Source organism: Heteronotia binoei, chromosome 13, assembly GCF_032191835.1.
Source record: "Heteronotia binoei isolate CCM8104 ecotype False Entrance Well chromosome 13, APGP_CSIRO_Hbin_v1, whole genome shotgun sequence".
Lineage (NCBI taxonomy): Eukaryota > Metazoa > Chordata > Lepidosauria > Squamata > Gekkonidae > Heteronotia > Heteronotia binoei.
In genome coordinates this window covers 39,498,383-39,517,371 of record NC_083235.1, presented here as the reverse complement: position 1 = coordinate 39,517,371, position 18,989 = coordinate 39,498,383, and the positions used below count along the sequence as shown (strand labels likewise).

At 43.6% G+C, this 18,989-nt stretch overlaps 1 protein-coding gene across 1 annotated transcript in view; it reads left to right on the top strand.

Moving 5' to 3' along the window:
- The window catches only part of ANKFN1 (ankyrin repeat and fibronectin type III domain containing 1), a 188,511-nt gene that overhangs the window by 24,852 nt on the left and 144,670 nt on the right, over positions 1-18,989 (top strand). The window contains exon 3 of the mRNA XM_060252504.1: positions 12,077-12,287. Within this exon, the coding sequence (XP_060108487.1) occupies positions 12,077-12,287 (211 nt within the window). The remainder of the gene's footprint in view (positions 1-12,076; positions 12,288-18,989) is intronic.

Here is an 18,989-nt window from a genome sequence, read left to right as displayed (position 1 = left end):
TAAAGATGGAAGATTTGTAGCAGTGGAAATAACATCAAATGGGAAAAAAATGCTGTTATTGGGACTATATGCACCTAATGGTGCAAAAGATGTTTTTTTTTAAGACATTATACAACAACTAGATGAGTTGACCTACGATCAAATACTCTTAATGGGAGATTTTAATGGAACAGTTGAGAACTCATTGGATAGATCCGGAGGGAAAAAAAACAGTGGGAAAGAAGGGAAATTGCCAAAGTCTTTCTTTGAGTTAGTTAAACAGGAAAACTTGGAAGATATATGGAGAAAGTTTAATCCTGAAGTGCGGGACTATACTTTTTTTTCTGCAAGACATAAGACCTTTTCTAGAATTGACATGCTGTGGGGAACTAGAGACTTAGGCCTTATAACAAAGAAGATAGATATTTTGCCTAAAATCGGTGCCGACCATAACCCAATAATGTGGATTACAAAATTGTCCAAAAGACTGAGAAGATGGAGACTGAATGAAGATTTGCTACAGAACAAAGAAACAGTGACTTTCTTAGGAAAAGAGACTAAGGAATTTTTCCAAATGAATGATAAAGAAGACATTGATTTCCAGACGGTCTGGGATACTTATAAAGCAGTAATGAGAGGGTTGTTGATTACTCTGAATAACAAGGATAAAAGGGAAAAAGAAAAACAATTAATGGACATTCAAAATGAAATAAAGAAAAAAGAAGGTGAGTTGAGGAAAAGACCAGGGAAAAAGAAGATTCTAAGGGAAATATCAATATTACAAACTCAACTAAGACATTTACTAAACAAAGAAGTGGAATGGAACCTGAAAAGGCTTCAGCAGAAATCGTTTGAAGGAGCAAATAAGACGGGGAAATACTTGGCGTGGCAGCTGAAAAAAAAGAGGGAAAACAAAACAATTAGTAAAATTGTAATAGATGGAAGAGATGTAGTTACCCAAGAGGGAATAAAAAGAGAATTTTTTAAGTACTATGCCAAGTTGTTTAAAGGTGGTGAAGTAAAGAGAAAAAAGATAGATGAATATTTACAGAAAATAAAAATTGAGCCTTTAACTGAAAATATGAGAAAAACTTTGAATGACCCAATTGAAAAAATAGAAATTGAAGCAGTAATTAATGTGATGAAGAATGATAAAGCCCCCGGGCCAGACGGTTATACAGCCAAGTACTTTAAAACTTTTAAAGATGAATTAATACCAAAATTACAGAAGTTGATGAATGTAATAAGAGCTAAAGGGAAGGTACCAAATACATGGAAAGAAGCGGTTATTTCTTTGATACCTAAAGAAGAAAAGGACGTTACAAATGTGAAAAATTATAGACCAATCTCACTTTTGAACAATGATTATAAAATATTTACAAGAATTCTGGCGGAACGACTTAAGCAATATCTGATAAATTTTATAAAGGAGGATCAAGCTGGTTTTCTTCCCAAAAGACAAATAAGAGATAATATTAGAACTGTCGTAAACATTGTAGAATACTATGAAAGACATCCAGAGAAGGAAGTAGCACTATTCTTTGCGGATGCAGAAAAAGCATTTGATAATTTAAATTGGGACTTCATGTTTGCAGTGATGGAAAAAATGGAGCTTGGAGAGAGTTTTATAAGGATGATAAAAGCAATATATTCTGAACAAAGGGCAAGGTTGTGCATCAACGCAGATCTTACAGATGAAATGAAAATCAGTAAAGGTACTAGGCAAGGCTGTCCGCTTTCGCCATTGTTATTTATAATGACTCTTGAAATTTTACTGATGCAGATTCAAGAAGAAAAAGCTCTAGAAGGATTACAAATAAAAGGATATACCTATAAATATAGAGCATTTGCGGATGATATAATGTTTATAAATGAAAATCCTTTACAAGCTACACCGTTGTTGTTAATGAGAATACAAGAGTTTGGGGAGTTGGCGGGACTTTACATAAATAAAGAAAAATCAAAAATTTTATGTAAGAATATGCAGAAAAATAGACAGCAAGACCTACAAAGATTAACGGGTTGTGAAGTTACCTCTAAGGTAAAATACCTAGGGGTAGAGATAACAATGAAAAATATTGATCTGTTTAGGAACAATTATGAAAAACTCTGGCGCAAAATAGAAGAAGATATGCTAAAGTGGAACAAGCTCAATTTGTCACTGTTGGGCAGAATAGCTGCAGTAAAAATGAATATCTTACCAAGGGTTATGTATTTGTTCCAAACCATCCCCATTGTGAAAGATGTTAAGCAATTTGATAAATGGAGAAGAAAAATCTCGGAATTTGTGTGGGCCGGAAGGAAACCCAGAATTAAAATGAAAGTCCTGATAGATGCAAAAGAGAGAGGTGGATTTCAATTACCAGATTTGAAACTGTATCATGAAGCAATTTGTTTAGTATGGTTGAAAGAATGGATAACGTTATTAAATAAAAAACTTCTAGTGCTAGAAGGCCATGGGAAAAAATTCGGCTGGCATGCCTATTTGTATTATGGGAAAAAGAAGATGGACGGTCTTTTCTCTCACCATTATATAAGAAGTAGCTTACTAAATGTGTGGATAAAGTATAAGAAATATGGCGATGAGAGAAGACCTTTGTGGATAGTGCCGGCGGAAGTGATAAAATTAACGGCCAAAACAGTTAAGGAAAAACAACTATCATACAACCAACTACTAAAAATACAAAGTGGGAAAATAGAAATGAAAACTGCAGAAGAATTGAACTATAAATATGATTGGTTTCAAATGCAACAAATAAAAAGTTTGATGGAGAATGATGTCAAAGCGGAAGGAATAAGGAAGGAGCAAACAGAAATGGAAAGAGTTCTGCTTGGAGATAATGAGAAATTAATTTCAAAAGTGTACAAATTACTTTTACAATGGACTACAGAAGATGAAGTAGTGAAATCTCAAATGATAAAATGGGCAATTAATGTAAATAAAGAAATAAAGATGGAATCTTGGGAATATTTGTGGAAAAACTCTATGAAACTCGCAACATGTCATAGTATTAAAGAGAACTGTTTTAAGATGATGTATAGATGGTATATGACTCCAAAAAAATTAGCAAAGATGAACAATAAGATGCCAGATAGGTGTTGGAAATGTAAAAAACATGAAGGCTCTTTCTACCATATGTGGTGGACTTGTGAAAGAGCTAAAATGTTTTGGCAGATGATTCAACAAGAGATATCTAAGATCCTAGGATATGAATTTAAAAAAGAAGCAGAGACACTTCTGCTGGGATTACAAATGGAGAATTTTCCAAAAGAAGATAGAACTTTAATATGGTATTTGCTCTCAGCTGCTAGGACATTGTATGCGCAGTTGTGGAAGCAAGAAAAAATACCAGAAAAATGGGACTGGACTTTAAAAGTTATGTCATGGAGTGAAATGGATAAGCTAACAAGAAAATTAAGAGACTGCGATTTAGAACTCTTTAATCGGGAGTGGAAGAAATTCAGAAGATATGTAGAAAAAGAGTGGAAAATAAAAGGACACTGGACAATTTTTGAAGATTAAGACTTTTAAGACAAGAATATAACTTTTGAAGGGTTTTTTTTTCTTTCTTAATCAATTTTTGTTTTTTCTTGATACTTAAAGGTACCTTTAATATCTGTTTTCTAAAAAATAACACTGGCGGGGGTCAATTATTGGGGGTGGGGTGGGAGGAAAGTAAGATGTGGGGTAGAATGATGCTTTCATCTTAAGGTTTTTATAAGCTGTAGAAATAGTTCTACTACCATATGTTACTAATAAAATTGTTTATACGCAAAAAAAAAAAAGAAAAAAAAAAAAAGAACCCATGCTGAGTCTTCCTCAATAACCCGTGTTCATCAATGTGCCTACTCATTCTGTCGATAACGGTTTCTACCAACTTTCCCGGTATTGAAGTCAGACTGACTGGCCTGTAATTTCCTGGATCTCCTCTGGAACCCTTTTTAAAGATGGGGGTGACATTTGCTACCTTCCAGTTCTCAAGAACGGAGGCAGATTTCAATGAAAGATTACATATTTTTGTCAGAAGATCCACAAGTTCAGCTTTGAACTTTGAACTTGGATGTATGCCATCCGGACCTGGTTGACTTCTTAGTTTCTAATTTGTCTATCAGTTGTAGGACCTCCTCTGTTGTCACCTCAATCTTACTCAGGTCTTTCAACACCCCTTCCAAAATTAGTGGTTCTGGAGAGGGCAAACACTTTGTGTCTTCCTCAGTGAAGACGGAGGGAAAAAATGCATTCAGCTTCTCAGCCATTTCCCTATCCTCCTTCAGTAATCCTTTTACCCCTTGGTCATCCAAGGTTCCACTGCCTCCCTGGCTGGTTTCCTGCTTCTAATATATTTGAAGAAATCTTTATTGTTGGTCTTTATGTTTTTTGCAATATGCTCCTCATAGTCCCTTTTTGCCTGCCTGATCACAGTCTTGCATTTGATTTGCCACAGCCTGTGTTCCCTTTTATTAATCTCACTTGGACTAGCTTTCCACCGCCTAAAGGAGTTCTTCTTACCTTTTACAGCTTCCATTATTTTGTTTGTTAACCATGCAGGCCTTTTCTTATAACTGTTTGTGCCTTTCCTAACTTGTGGTATATATTTTATCTGAGCTTCTAGGATTGTAGTTTTAAATAGCCTCCAAGCTTCCCCAAGGGTTTTGACTGTATTTACCTTTCCTTTCAGTTTCCTCTTCACATGCCTCCTCATGTCAGAGAATTTACCCCTTTTAAAGTTAAACGTGGTTGTGCTGGTCTTTTGAGGCAACTCTCTATTTATACAAATGGTGAAATCAATAACATTATAGTCACTGCTCCCAAGCGGTGCGATCACTTTTACATCTCTCACCAAGTCTTGGGCATTACTTAGGACCAAATCCAGAATCGCTCCACCCCTGGTAGGTTCTGAGACCATCTGCTCCATAGCACAGTCATTGAGAGCATCAAGAAACTCAATCTCTTTCTCTAGACCAGAACGCATATTGACCCAATCAATCTGCGGTTAGTTAAAATCACCTATTACAACATAGTTTTTATGTTTAGCCACTATCTTTAATCCCTCCATCATATTATAATCATCCTCTATCTTTTGATTTGGTGGGCGATAAACTCCCATAGTTAAATTTCCTTTTGGACCCTCTATTTCAACCCAAAGCATTTCTAGAAGGGAATCTAATTCTCTGGCCTCAGTCTTACTGGACCGTATACCCTCTCTGACATACAGAGCTACCCCACCTCCAACCCTTCCCTCCCTATCCTTCCAATATAACTTATATCCAGGAATCACCGTGTCCCACTGATTCTCCTCATTCCACCAAGTTTCTGAAATTCCCACAATGTCTATGTTTTCTCCCAACACTAAATATTCCAAATCACCAATTTCACTTCGATCACTTCTAGCATCTGCATACAAACATCTATAATTTCCCAGGCAAGCTAGGCCCACAACCTTCCTCCTGCTGCCTCGAGACTTTGGCAGGCAGTCCATACTGTTTGTTACCATCTCAGTGGACAACTCTAATCCATTACCCGGTAGAAAAGTAACAGCTAACCCTTCATTTCTATGAGATGAGTCCTCCTGAACCAGAGACTTTTCATCTCCTGTTGGCTTTCCCCCAAGATTTAGTTTAAAAACTGTTCTGCCACCTTTTTGATTTTAAGCGCCAGTAGCCTGGTTCCATCTGGGGACAAGTGGAGACTGTCTCTTTTGTACAGCTCCTGCTTGTTCCAGAAAGCATCCCAGTGCCTAACAAACTTAAACCCTTCCTCCCTACACCATCGTCTCATCCACACATTGAGACTTCTAATTTGTGCCTGCCTCTCCTGCCCTGCATATGGAACAGGTAGCACTTCTGAGGAGTCTACCTTGGAGGTCCTGGTTTTAAGTCTCCCACCTAGCAGCCTAAATTTTTCCTCCAAGGCTTCACGACTGCATTTCCCCACATCATTGGTGTCAACATGCACCACAACCACTGGCTCCTCCCCAGCATTGTCTATCAGCCTATCTACTACACGCATAATGTCCTCTACCTTTGCATCAGGCAGACAAGTCACCATATGGTCAGTATGCGGTTTTGCCACCCAGCTGTCTACTTGTGTAAGGATCGAATCACCAACTACCAAGACCCAGGGATGGTTGCTTGGTGCTAAAGGATACCCACTCACCAACTGAAGAAGAGGTCCCTTCTGAGGGTGCATTCCCCTTATCCTCAGCCCAGTGCCCTGTTCCCTCTCGACCCTCATGCTCCCTGGCAGCAACGGGGCTGCCACGTTCAGAATGGGGCTCATCTAATACGGCCCTGAGAGTCTTCCCCAAGTGCCTAACTGACTGCCTCTGCTTCTCCAGGTCAGTCACCTCGGCCTCAGGGGTACGAACTCGTTCCCTGAGGACCAGGAGCTCCTTGAATCCAGCACACACCCAAGACTTCTGTCCTATGGGCAGATAGTCATACATGTGACATTCAGTGCAAAACACTGGAAAGCCCCCACCCCCCTGCTGGCATTCTGCCTTCATGATAGCTTTTTAAAATAAATAAATAAATATATATATACAGTCCCTTTTGAATCCTGTTTGTATGTGGCTCCCCTTCTGGAGGTCAACTTACCTTCTTGGGAGCAAGAGCCCCCAGGCTAAGAGCCACAGGCCAAGAGCTCTGGCAAGGCGCAGTTTAACAATGCAAAGAGGGTGGGGAACACAGCCACTCCTAATCAATCAGCAACAATCACCTTCACTGTCAGCCCACTCAACCAAACAAACAGCAGTCCCCCAGCAAGCACAAACTCAGAATTTTCAACAGTCACACAAACTCAGAAATTCTCAGCAACTTCCCCAGCTGCTCACCCTTATATCAGTTATTCTCTGCTCTATCTCAGAGCTTCTCTGCTCTCAGAACTCTCTCAGTGCTCTGGGAGCACTGTTTTCACACCCTTTTTGCCGGCAGGCACATGATCTCCATCTTTTTGGGGGGAACGTCAGGCTAAGATCGCTATAGCGCTAAGGTGATGTCTCAAAACAGCACCACCACTGGGATGCCTGGGCTCCATTGAGATGCCTGAGATCGCAGACATGTTTCTGTTTTCTTCTTCCTGGTTGCAATTCAATTTGGAACCAGTGCTCTATCTCTTTCACTTCACAGCAATCACTCTCTATATTCAAACTGGAGAACGGACTGCTAATGACCATTACCTGCACCACCTCCATAAGAAGTCTCAATACTGTTGTGATGGAAATTATGACTATTAGAACAATAGAACTAATAGAACAATAGCCTTCCACACAAACCACTCACCAACTACAACCCACAGAAATATGTGGCTTCCCCCCTGACATTTATACCTGTTGCAGCTTGGCACAAGTCACTTTCCAGCCAATAGTCTGTGGTCATGGATGGGTGCACATCAGGCTGGGTTAGCAACATCTGTCTCACCAATCACTGTTGGTCTGTTCTCCCACCGAAACCTGCTGCCCTATGGGCATCCCCTCTCCAGGTGGCAACAGCCCCTCGCCCCCCAATGTGCCTCAGAGTCACCTACAAACCAATCACATTCCCCTGACTCCCGTGTGGGCATGGAAGTGATAGCAACAGGTGGCAGACCAATGCCTGGTGCCCTGATCTTCCACTTGAACTGTGTATCCAATAGGGCACTTGTTACCAAGTGTCAGCAGCAGCGATCTCAGGCATCTCAGTGGAGCCCAAGCATCCCAATGGTGTTGCTGTTTTGAAACATCACTATAGCGCTATAGCGATCTTAGCCTGACGTTCCAAAAAAAAAAAAAAGCTGGAGATTGTACACCGGTGGGCAAAAAAGGGTGCAAAAATAGCCAGCACTTGTGGAAGCGAGATAAAAGCAGAATAGTGTGAAATGGCTCGCTTCAATCATGGAACCCTTCTGGGGAAAAAAAAAAAACATGTCTGAAAACTCCCATCCCTGTCTCGGATGGATTGACTCAGTAAAGAAAGCCATGGCCCACTATAAAACTGGAAATGACTGGATAGCACTTAACACACACACCCCTTAGGATAGGATTCTTGTTGGCATAAGTAGTTACTACAGTATCTCTCCTTCAAGTCTGTTATTCCAGCATCAAGTTGCTTATCTTTGAGTTGAGCAGCAGCCCTATGTGCAGGAGAATTATTTGGTCAGAGTTGACCACAGCAGGACCCACTGTCTGTTTAGTTAAACAATTCACAATATTGTAGCATTCTTCCTACGGAGCTCCTCACATGCTCAGCTGGGTCATGCTTTTCAAATAATTCTCTCTCTCTCTGTCTCTCTTTCCCCTCCACTAACTGAAAGAATGCTACTAGCTAATGATCACAAAGGGATACTGAAAAGGAATTCTGAGGAATTTGGCAAGGCACCACTGCAGAGCATTAGAATGATGTTCTGGTAAACAAAAATCTGCAGGCCACATTACATTTCTGCACCTGCTTCTCTCCAGTTCAGTTAAAAGATTATGTGTTTCTTTGTTTCCTACAGTTTGTCCTTTACTACTTCACTTGTGTACTTAGTGGCAGTGAAAAGGGAGATCTAGTTGTTTGCTGGCCATTAGTCGTAAGCAGTACAGATGCCAAGAGACGACTTTATTCACTATCAGCTCTCCTTTCATAGTTAGCATTTATTGTACAGATGCTACAGATCTATGGCCTTGACCTGGATGGCCTAGGATCACCAGATCTCATCAGATCTTGGAAGCTAAGTAGAGTTAGTCCTGATTAGTACTTGGATAGGAGACCATGAAGTCCAGGGTTGCTATGCAGAGGCAGGCAAAGGCAAACAACTTCTGATAGTCTCTTCCTTTGAAAACAGTATGAAGTCACCATTGATCCACTGTGACTTGACCTCACAGTCCACCATCAGATAACTACTAGGGCACAGTATTTTTTTCTATGATATCAAAAGTTTTGCGATAAGGATAGTAATGAGATCTCTCTCACTCACTCTTTCTCACTCTCTGACTCACGAAGAAGGTATACTGTGAACTTCCAAAAGGAGGTATCATAATTAACTTAGGTGATATGCATTATGTATTGGGTATGTAGTTATACTGATATTCAGATATTTAAGGAGACACTCAAGGAACTCTTTTGAGGAAAATTTTGAGGATTTACTGTATTGTTTACACCAGATCAGTCAAGAAATATATTGATAAAAACATTCTAGCTGTCAGTTAATATTTACTTTCTAGATATTATTTTTACACATGTCTGAGTTCTGTCTTTCTCTCTGTCTCTCCCACACTCTAATTGTAGCCATACACCAATTTTAGTATAAATCTTGTGAGTTATAAGCTGTTTCTTAGTGATTCCCCCCCCCCACCCTGCAAGAGCAGGCTTACTTGGCCAATTTGATGAACCTTTTTGAATTGCCCAGTAAAATTATTTAAGAGTCAATGATGAGACCTGATAAAAGGCTTTCATGCAAATACTTGGGTCATATATTTTGCTCAGGGTTTTTTGTGTGTGAATCATGCAAAATAAGGTAGAATTCAGTTCAGGCCAATCATTTAGCAGTATTTCAGAATTAACAGTACTCAGTTATTTTGTCAAAATGTCCCAAATTTTTTTCAGCCTCTGATTTATTTATATGCAAGAGCTGAATCAGAGATTAAAGTGACCTGAAAATGAGGAAAATAATTTTGGCAGTTTCAGGGCCTCTTGACTGGAAGCAGAAATACCCAAGGAGACTGCCTCTATCAAACCAAGGCTGGTATTGGTAAATGCAGCATCCTTCTGTGAAGCTCTTCCCCTTACTCTTTGTAATAAATACCCACCCCAAACTTATTCTATGTCCTGACACGGAACACTTTGCACCTTCCCTCACCCCTATTCTCAGGCATTGGCTGCTACTGTTGGGAACAAGGGATTTTTTTTTTAAAGTATGCACTGCACTTCCTGATCTCAAGGCACTTTACATAACATTCCATAAAACTATGCCATGAGTAATCAAATTCAGCAGCCAAAATATAATAACTCTGGAAATCCTCCCATTAATTCAGCCTTCCAAAGCTATCATGGAAAAGGAGGGTATTGTAGCTCTTTCAGAAGGATCTAAAGGAGAGGCAATTCCTGTCATCCATGTGGTGGTCATCCCAGAGCCTTGGGAGATTGTTGCACAGATTGCAAAACCCTACTGCGACAGGCTAGGATGATGGGGTGCTTGGTCCAGAGTCATAAGGGTTTAAACATTATGCACCTGTGGCTCCAAGTCTACAAAGATCAGTTCCCCTGGAGCAAATGGCTGCTTCAGAGAGTAGACTCTATGGCAGGGGTGTCAAACATGTGGCCCAGGGACTGAATCAGGCCTCCAAAGGGCTCCTATCAAGCCCCTGAGCAACTGGCTCTTGTCTGCTTCCTTCTCTGTCTCTCTTGCTTCATTCTGCATTGCTGCTTGTTTTGCCAGGCTTGCTCGATTGCACAGGAGCTACAGAGCAAAACCTCAATTTTCTCTATTGATTGAGGCTCCTTCCTTTCCTGGTCCCCTGGGGAAGGAGGGAAAGAGCCAGAGCTTCCTTTGCCCAGTTCCCCAGATCCCATGGGAGAAATACAAAGAAAGCACCTTTAACTCCCAGTGCTAATGTTTTAAGCATGTTTTATTTTAATTTTAAAAAAACAAACAAACCTTTAATTGTGTTTGTCTGTGTCTATTATAAAGTTTATATCTCTGCTACCTAATCTTGAAGAGGTACACATATGGTCTGACCTGGTCCAACACGGCCTAGCCTGGCCAGGTCTCGCTTATGACAGATTCAGCCCTCATAACAAATGAGTTTGACAACCTGCTCTATGGCATTATATCCTGCTGGAGTGTTATGGTTGCCAGGTGCAACTCAGGAAATATCTGGGAATTTTGGGTGTGGAGCCAGGAGACTTTTTTGGGGGGTGGGGGGGGAGCCAAGAGCAAGGTTGTGAAAACCACAATTGAACTCTGAAGGGAGTTCTGGCCATCACATTTAAAGGGACTACACTCCATTTAAATGCCTTCTGTTCATTGGAAATAATAGAGAATGGGGGCACCTTCCTTTGGAGCCAATCTTTTTGAAACTTGGAGGTGTGGTTGAAGAGAGGCACCAGATACTATGCTGAAAATTTGGTGCCTCTTCCTAAAAAAACAGCGCCCCCCCCCCAGTTCCCCAGATCCCCATGGATCGATTCTCCATTATGGGAACTGGCCTCCATAGGGAATAATGGAGTGTGCAGCAGGCATTTCCCTCCCCTGCCCCGCTTTCTGATGACCCTGAAGTCAGGGAAGGACCTCCAAGCCAAGGAATCCTTTGCCCCCACCTAAGGATTGGCCACCTTATGGGGTCTCTCTCTTCCCCACGCCCTACCTCTACATTTTCAGGAATTTCCCAATTCAGAGTTGGCAACCCTACTTCTCTCTTCTCCTCATCATAGTAAAGTGACCAGTGAATTTAGAGATCACATACCAGCCACTACTTGGTTACCAGAACTGCATGTACTTTGACCTTTCAATTCCCTGTCTCAGCAGTTCTATTTACCGTTATAATCGTGTGCATTGTGCTTGCAGGAACCAGCTGAAGAGCTCTTGTCCTGTGATGTCAAGCTGATAAGCATGAGTCTCTCATGCCTTCAACAGCACCATTTGAGAAGTTCCGAAAGTCTACCATTCCACTTGCACTGGAACGGCAGGCCTTCCAGTTACTTTCTCATGCCATCCAGTGCTACAGGATTTAGCTCATCCAATCTTAAAAAATCCAGTTACCAGGGCTTTTTTTGAGCCAGAATGCACAGGAACACAGTTCTGGCTGGCCTGGCATCAGGGGTGTGGCCTAAAATGCAAATGAGCTCCTGCTGGGCTTTTTCTACAAAAAGTCCTGTGTGAAACAATAGTGATGTCAGGGGATGTGGCCTAATATGCAAATTAGTTACTTCTGGGCTTTTCCTACAAAAAAAAGCCCTGCCAGTAACTATTCTCCACCAATAACAAGGCCTGTACCTAGCCATTTCCATGTTGTGGAGATGTTGGCCTGGGACTAGGGTTAGAATACCAAGTTTTGGGAGCTGTGTAGGAAGGCTTTTAAGACTCAGAGTTGTATTATTTTCTTTAGTGTTTTTTTTAATTGCTGTTGTTGATTGACAGAACTTCCCATGCAGCGAAGCCATGTTTGAGGCTGTGGAACAGCAAGATGTGGATGCTGTCCAGATTCTCCTCTATCAATTCACACCCGAGGAGCTGGATCTCAACACCCCTAATAGCGAGGGACTGACTGCACTTGATGTTGCCATCCTGACAAATAATGTGCCTGTTGCCAAGATCCTTTTAAAAGCTGGGGCAAAAGAGAGTCCGCACTGTAAGTATGCAAACTGCAGACATTGAATTTGATGGAACAAGCCAGAAATACAACAGCATCCTACAGAAGATGTACAAAACCAGTTGCATGGGTATTTACTGAGCTCCCAGTCAGGACAAGGAACCCCCCACCCTAAGCTCCTCAGAGATTTTCTTCCAGAAACTGACTAGACCCATATATAGTTTGCTTCTCCAAAGTTACGGGGCCATGGCTTAATGGCAGAGCATCTGTTTTGCCTGCAGAAGGTCTCAGGTTCAACCCATGGCATTTTTGGTTGAAATTATCTGGTAGCAGGACATATGAAAGACCTCTACCTTAGACCCAGAGAATCACTGTCAGTCAGTGTAGACAGTACTAATGTTGATAGGGCTGACTCAGAAGAAGGCAGCTTTGCCCTGATCTGGATGGACCAGGCAAGCCTGACCTCATCAGATCTTGGAAGCTAAGCAGGGTCAACTCTGGCAAGTACTTGGATGGGAGACCTCCTTGGAATACCAGGAGTCAGGAGGACTAGGGCAGGCTTTGTTCAGCCACCTCTCTAAATATCCTCCAGGCCTTCAGTAGGGTCAGTCACCAGAGGTCATCATGACTTCCAGGTGCACACTTGCACAAAAAAAGAACGCAGCTTCCTTTAAAGACAGAAACCCATTCACACTCCTGAATTATAACACAATTCTTTTCATCTTAGGTACAAATTTTGGATTTTGAACAGATTGCTCTAAATCCGTGTCAGCTGACAAATGAATAAAATGAGCCCAAAGTGTCCTCATGAAAGTAAAAAACTGGATTCTTAAGGATATCTCTGTCGGAGCGGGAGTAGCAGAGTGAGGGAGATGACTTGCCCGACACAGGGCTTCAGGAAAGAAAATCAGGCCGACACGTGCAACTAGTGCCAAAAGGTGTATTAACATATATACACAACAAGTGCTCTCTTGTGCAGTCTATACAATATCACCTCCACGGACAAAGTGCTTCGCCTAACCACCATCTCACAGGGAGAGACCTGTGTGATGCACACACAGATCATATATAGTCCAAGCAGCCAATCCTGGCCGTGCTGACTCAGCAGATTGCATCACTTGGCTTCTGCCGGCTCAAGCCGGTCTGCTGATCAGGTCACTGTGACCTAGCCTGGCAGCTAGATCACCAGCTGTCATACTGTAGCTGTCAGACTGGGTTTATGTAGATTCTTGCTCCAACACACCTCCTAATCTATTTAAACCCAGTATACCCAAACACTTTACACAGTTTTCATGTTCACTTGCAGTTAAACATTTCGTGAATATATCAGCGGCATTCTCATCCGATGTACACTTTATTATTTTTATGAGGTTTTTAGCCGCTGCTTCCTTCACATTTTGGTACCTGATGAGTATATGCTTGCTTTTCCCTCGAGCAGCTTGGTTCTCCGTCAGTTCTTTGGCTGCTGAGTTGTCAGTATATACTGAAACTGGCAAATTTACAGGTATGCTAAAGTCCCTCATCAGTTGTACTGCCCACTCTAGGTTAAGTACACATTCGTTTATGGCACCGTACTCTGCCTCACACGTGCTACATGCCACCAGGGTCTGCTTGGTGGCTTTCCATACTACTAGGGCATCTCCCAGAAATATTCCAATTCCTGTGGTTGATTTTGCCTTGGGCCGGTCCCCCCAGCTTGCGTCAGCATAGGCGCGTAGTTCAGGTTTTTCTCCTACTCTGAGGGATAGCTTACGTTCTATTGTGCCGCTGAGGTAACGTAGTACTCTTTTAGCCGCCACCCAATCTTTGTGGTGGGGTTCAGCATTTTTCTGGCACAATATATGTACCGCATAGCTGATATCTGGCCTGGTCCAGCACGCTAGGTGCAATAAGGACCCGATCAGGGACTGGTATAATGGTACATTCTTGAATATCTCACCTTCAGGTTCCTTGCTATAACCTGTGGTCATGGGTGTTTGCACACTGCTAGCTTCGTTCATACCATACTGAGCTAGCAGCGCTCTCACTTTGTTGCTCTGGGACAGTTCAAAACAACCATCGGCCCTCCTCGCTATTTCCACCCCTAGGTAGTAGCTCACTGGCCCCAGGTGCTTGATAGTGAACAGCTTACTGGCTGTTTCTTGAAACCATGCTAATTGTTGGTTGGAGTCCACTAAGACAATCAGATCGTCCACAAAGATGAGGACTATCATTCTGGACTCTCCCACCACCCTGCTAAACATGCAAGGGTCTGCCAGATGCTGGTTGAATCCTACTTTCATTAATGCTGACTTCAAACACTTGTACCATGCGTGTCCGGCTTGTTTCAAACCATACAAGGCTTTGTTCAGTTTTAACACACCACTCCCACCATCAAAACCGGGGATTTGTTCCATAAACAGCTCCTGGTCTAAGGGGGAGTTCAAATAGGCTGTCTCGAAGTCAAAGTGATGGGCTTGTTGCCCCGTACTTCCAGCCTTACACAATGCTGCCCTGAGGGTTTCAGCTTTTAAAGTGGGGGCAAACACTTGCTGATAATCCAATCCCTTCCTTTGGCTGAACCCTCTGGCCACTAACCTGGCCTTTCGTTGCACGGCTCCATTTGCGTCTTTCTTTAACCGGTAGGTCCACCTACAGGAGATAATGTTCCGGTTGCCCGGCCTTAGCACCTCAGTAAACACTCTGTTTTTCAGCAAGGAATCATATTCCTTCTGCATTGCGGCAAACCATGCTAGCCTTTCTTTACTATCTAGCTTCAGCACCTCCTCGTATGTTTCAGGTTCAGGGGTGCTGACTTGGTTTGCACTTGGGAACCCGTATCTAGCAGGAGGGATGCCTTTTGTGGCTCTAGCCGACACCCGTGGCCCTGTGCCAGGATTCGGCTCACCTTCTCCAGCCCCACTGGGTGCCACCTCCTGGGCTGGGCTTCTGGGCTGCGCTCCAACATTCTTATCAGTACTTGGCAGCATTCCCAGGTCTCTTTCCGTAGAGTGCAATCTTGCCCAGCTGGACTCACTAAATCCAGCGGACCTACTAAAGGTTAGCTTCGCCCGCTTATCACAAAAGCGATATGATTTGGTTTCTGGCTGGTAGCCCAGAAAGGTTAGGCTCACTGCCCGGTCACCTCCTTTCCTTCTATGTTTCAGAGGAATATTCACCCAGGCTTGGGTTCCAAATACCCTCAGAAAGCTCAAATCTGGGCAGTGGTTATATAGCCGCTTATAAGGCAAATCATTTACAGGCTTACACCAAACCCTATTATGTACGTATGCCGAGCAATGCATCGCTTCCGCCCAATAACGAATTGGCAGCTTTGCATCCTCGAGCATGCTGTGCATTAATGTTTGTAACACGGCGCCTGTTCGCTCGGATAGCCCATGTTCTTGGGGCGTTGCTGGGTTCGTCAGACGGTGGGCAATGCCCTTGTTCTCCAGCCAACGTTTCATCTGGTTAGATAAGAATTCCCCCCCTCTGTCGGTTTGTACAGCTAGGAGATTAACCCCTAATTGTCTCTCCACTGCTTTGACCCACTTGGTGAATGTCTTATACACCTCAGACTTATGCACCATGGTGAAAACCCACGCGTACCTCGTGTGGTCGTCGGTGGCCACCAAGCAGTATCTCCTCCCCGACAGACTCTTTGGCAATGGGCCAATAACGTCTAAATGGACTAGTTCCAGGGCTCGTGTGCTTTCCCTTGAGCTTTCTTTAGCAACAGCACACGCCTTGCTTTTGGTCTTCTTGCAGACCTGGCAATCCAAGTAACATTTGCAAGGATTTACTTTCAAACTAGGCACAAGCTCCAGGGTTTTCTTTAACGCCCTAAATCCGCAGTGCCCGAGTCTCCTATGGAGCAAATGTATACAATTATTGTGCACAGGCTCATTCGACACCTGAGCCACCTGGGCACAATCACTCTGGACCACATACAGTTTACCTTCCCTCTTTCCTGTCACAAGCAACTTTCCCCCACCTCCCAGGATTTTGCAGCAGGTTTTCTCAAATCTCACCTGGTATCCCTGGTCAAACAGTGTGCTAACACTCAACAGGTTAGACTGCAGTGAGGGTACATACAACACATTTTGCAACATACATTTCAGTGCAGGAAATTCCACATTGCCTGAGCAAACAGAATTGGCAGTGGTCCCATCAGCCAATCTCACATACTTATGCTCAGGACTGTCAATGTTTTTCAACAACTCCTTCTCGCAGCAGAGATGGCTCGTTGCCCCGGAGTCTAAAATCCAAGCAGACCCTGTGCTCTCTACTGCAGACGTGACCAGCCGGGTTGCTTCCTCACACGGGCTGGCGGTCCTCCGCTCTCGCCGCACACGCCCCCGCCTCTTCTCCCTCTCAGGGCAAGCTCGGAGCAGGTGCTGCGACGACCCGCATCCATAGCAGCGACGGACTGCAAACGCAGTCGGCTCCACTTCCTCCACCTTCGGACGCCTGCCAGCAGCAAAAGCTGGCTCATTCTTGGCTGTCTTCCCGGACACACCGATAACAGCACGCTGCCCGGCCGACACCCCCGGACAGCTCACGGCCGCAATTCTCTCTTGGAAGTCAAGCAGGTGGGCACAGACGTATTCCATGGTCAGGGTCGCTACGTCCACCGTCTCCAGAGAAGTTATCAGGGGAGTGTACTCAGGTGGCAACGACGACAGCAAAATGTACACTCTGTCGTCTGGAGCTACAGTCTTGCCTCTTGCCTCCAGCTCAACGAAACAGTCCGTTAGCCGTTTGATGTGATCTTTCACACACCCTCCAGCCGGCATAACGGTGCGGAACATCCTCCTTGTCAAGGCCATGAGGGAACCAGCAGTGGTGCTAACATGCACCGCACTCAACGCGTCCCAGGCAGCCTTGGGAGTGTCCTTCCCTCGCACATAAACCAGCTGGTCATCTCCTATAGACAGCACTATGTTGGCCAGTGCCTTATCCGATAACACAGTCTCGGCAGGAGATAAGTCAGCAGGGGGGTTACTCACGAACAGCCATTGCCCTTCACGCTTGAGGTAGTGTTGCATTCTCAGGCTCCCCACCGCGTAGTTGGCTGAGGTGAGCTTCTCAACGGCTACTCCAAGCTGTTGCTGAGCCATCGTGCCGACTCCTCCTCACGGCTGGCTGCCGACGTCCCTCTGGCTCTCAAACAGAGAACGGTGGTGCTTCTGTGTCCTTCACCGGCGTTCCTCGCCTCCGGCTCTTTCCAAACTCACAGTCAGCTCAACTCTCAACTCTCTCCTCCGCGCAGCGGAACCGCCCTGGGCCCATAACCCTGTCGGAGCGGGAGTAGCAGAGTGAGGGAGATGACTTGCCCGACACAGGGCTTCAGGAAAGAAAATCAGGCCGACACGTGCAACTAGTGCCAAAAGGTGTATTAACATATATACACAACAAGTGCTCTCTTGTGCAGTCTATACAATATCACCTCCACGGACAAAGTGCTTCGCCTAACCACCATCTCACAGGGAGAGACCTGTGTGATGCACACACAGATCATATATAGTCCAAGCAGCCAATCCTGGCCGTGCTGACTCAGCAGATTGCATCACTTGGCTTCTGCCGGCTCAAGCCGGTCTGCTGATCAGGTCACTGTGACCTAGCCTGGCAGCTAGATCACCAGCTGTCATACTGTAGCTGTCAGACTGGGTTTATGTAGATTCTTGCTCCAACAATCTCCAGCCACCAGGAATGGGTGAATGATACCAGGATGTAGGAGTCGTTCTGTAGAAAAATAGGTGGTGGAGCTCATCCAGGGATTGTTATGCAGCTGCACCTACTATTAAGTGGATAAGGAAGTGGAATTCTCAGGAGGAGGTGGAACTCTCAGAAAGATTCAGGAGCTGCGCTCCTGTGAGCTCCCACTGAATCCCTGGTAACTAGATATATCCTTAAGAATCCAGTTTTTTACTTTCATGAGGACACTTTGGGCTCATTCTGTTCATTTGTCAGTTGATAGGGATTTAGAGCAATCTGTTCAAAATCCAAAAATTGTACTTAAAATGAAAAGAAATGTGTTATAATTCAGGAGTGTGAATGGGTTTCTGCTTTTAAAGGAAGCAGTATGCTTGTTGACAGGCCGATTTAAGTGGTAAAACTGTATTTAAATAAATACCATGTGTCAATATTGATTCCACGTACCTAAAAGTTTGGTTCACACATTCATGATGTTCTGTCAAACGCCTACATGTGAATGGTCCCCTGAGTAGTTATTTATTATATTTTTATCTTGATTTTCAGGTCAATATTAGCTCCTGAAACACTTCACAGGAATCAAAATCCAATCCAAATGGCAATTAAAATTGAGGAAACATGAGCATGGGATTCTTAACCTGAGCTTGGTTCATGCATGGTGAAAGGCTCCTGGCTGTTTCCTGTCCTCCCTCTGATAGCTTCATAGATGAATGGGGCTGCCAACATCCAGGTGGTACCTGGAGTTCTCTCAGAATTACAAGTGATCTCCAGACTATAGAGATCAGTTCCCCTGGGGAAAAAATGGCTGCTTTGGGGGGTAAACTCTATGGAATTACATCCATGTTGAACTTCCTTTCCCTTCCCAAACTCTGCCTTTCCCAGGCACCATCCCCAAATCTCCAGGAATTTCTTAAGCTGGAGATCAATGCTAGAGGAAGATTTCTCTGAAAAAAACTTTATCATTAGCACTTATTAGCTTTTATTTGGCATGCAATTGCATTTTATCTAAGTGGTTCTTCACTGAGAAAGGGTTATAAAACCAACAAC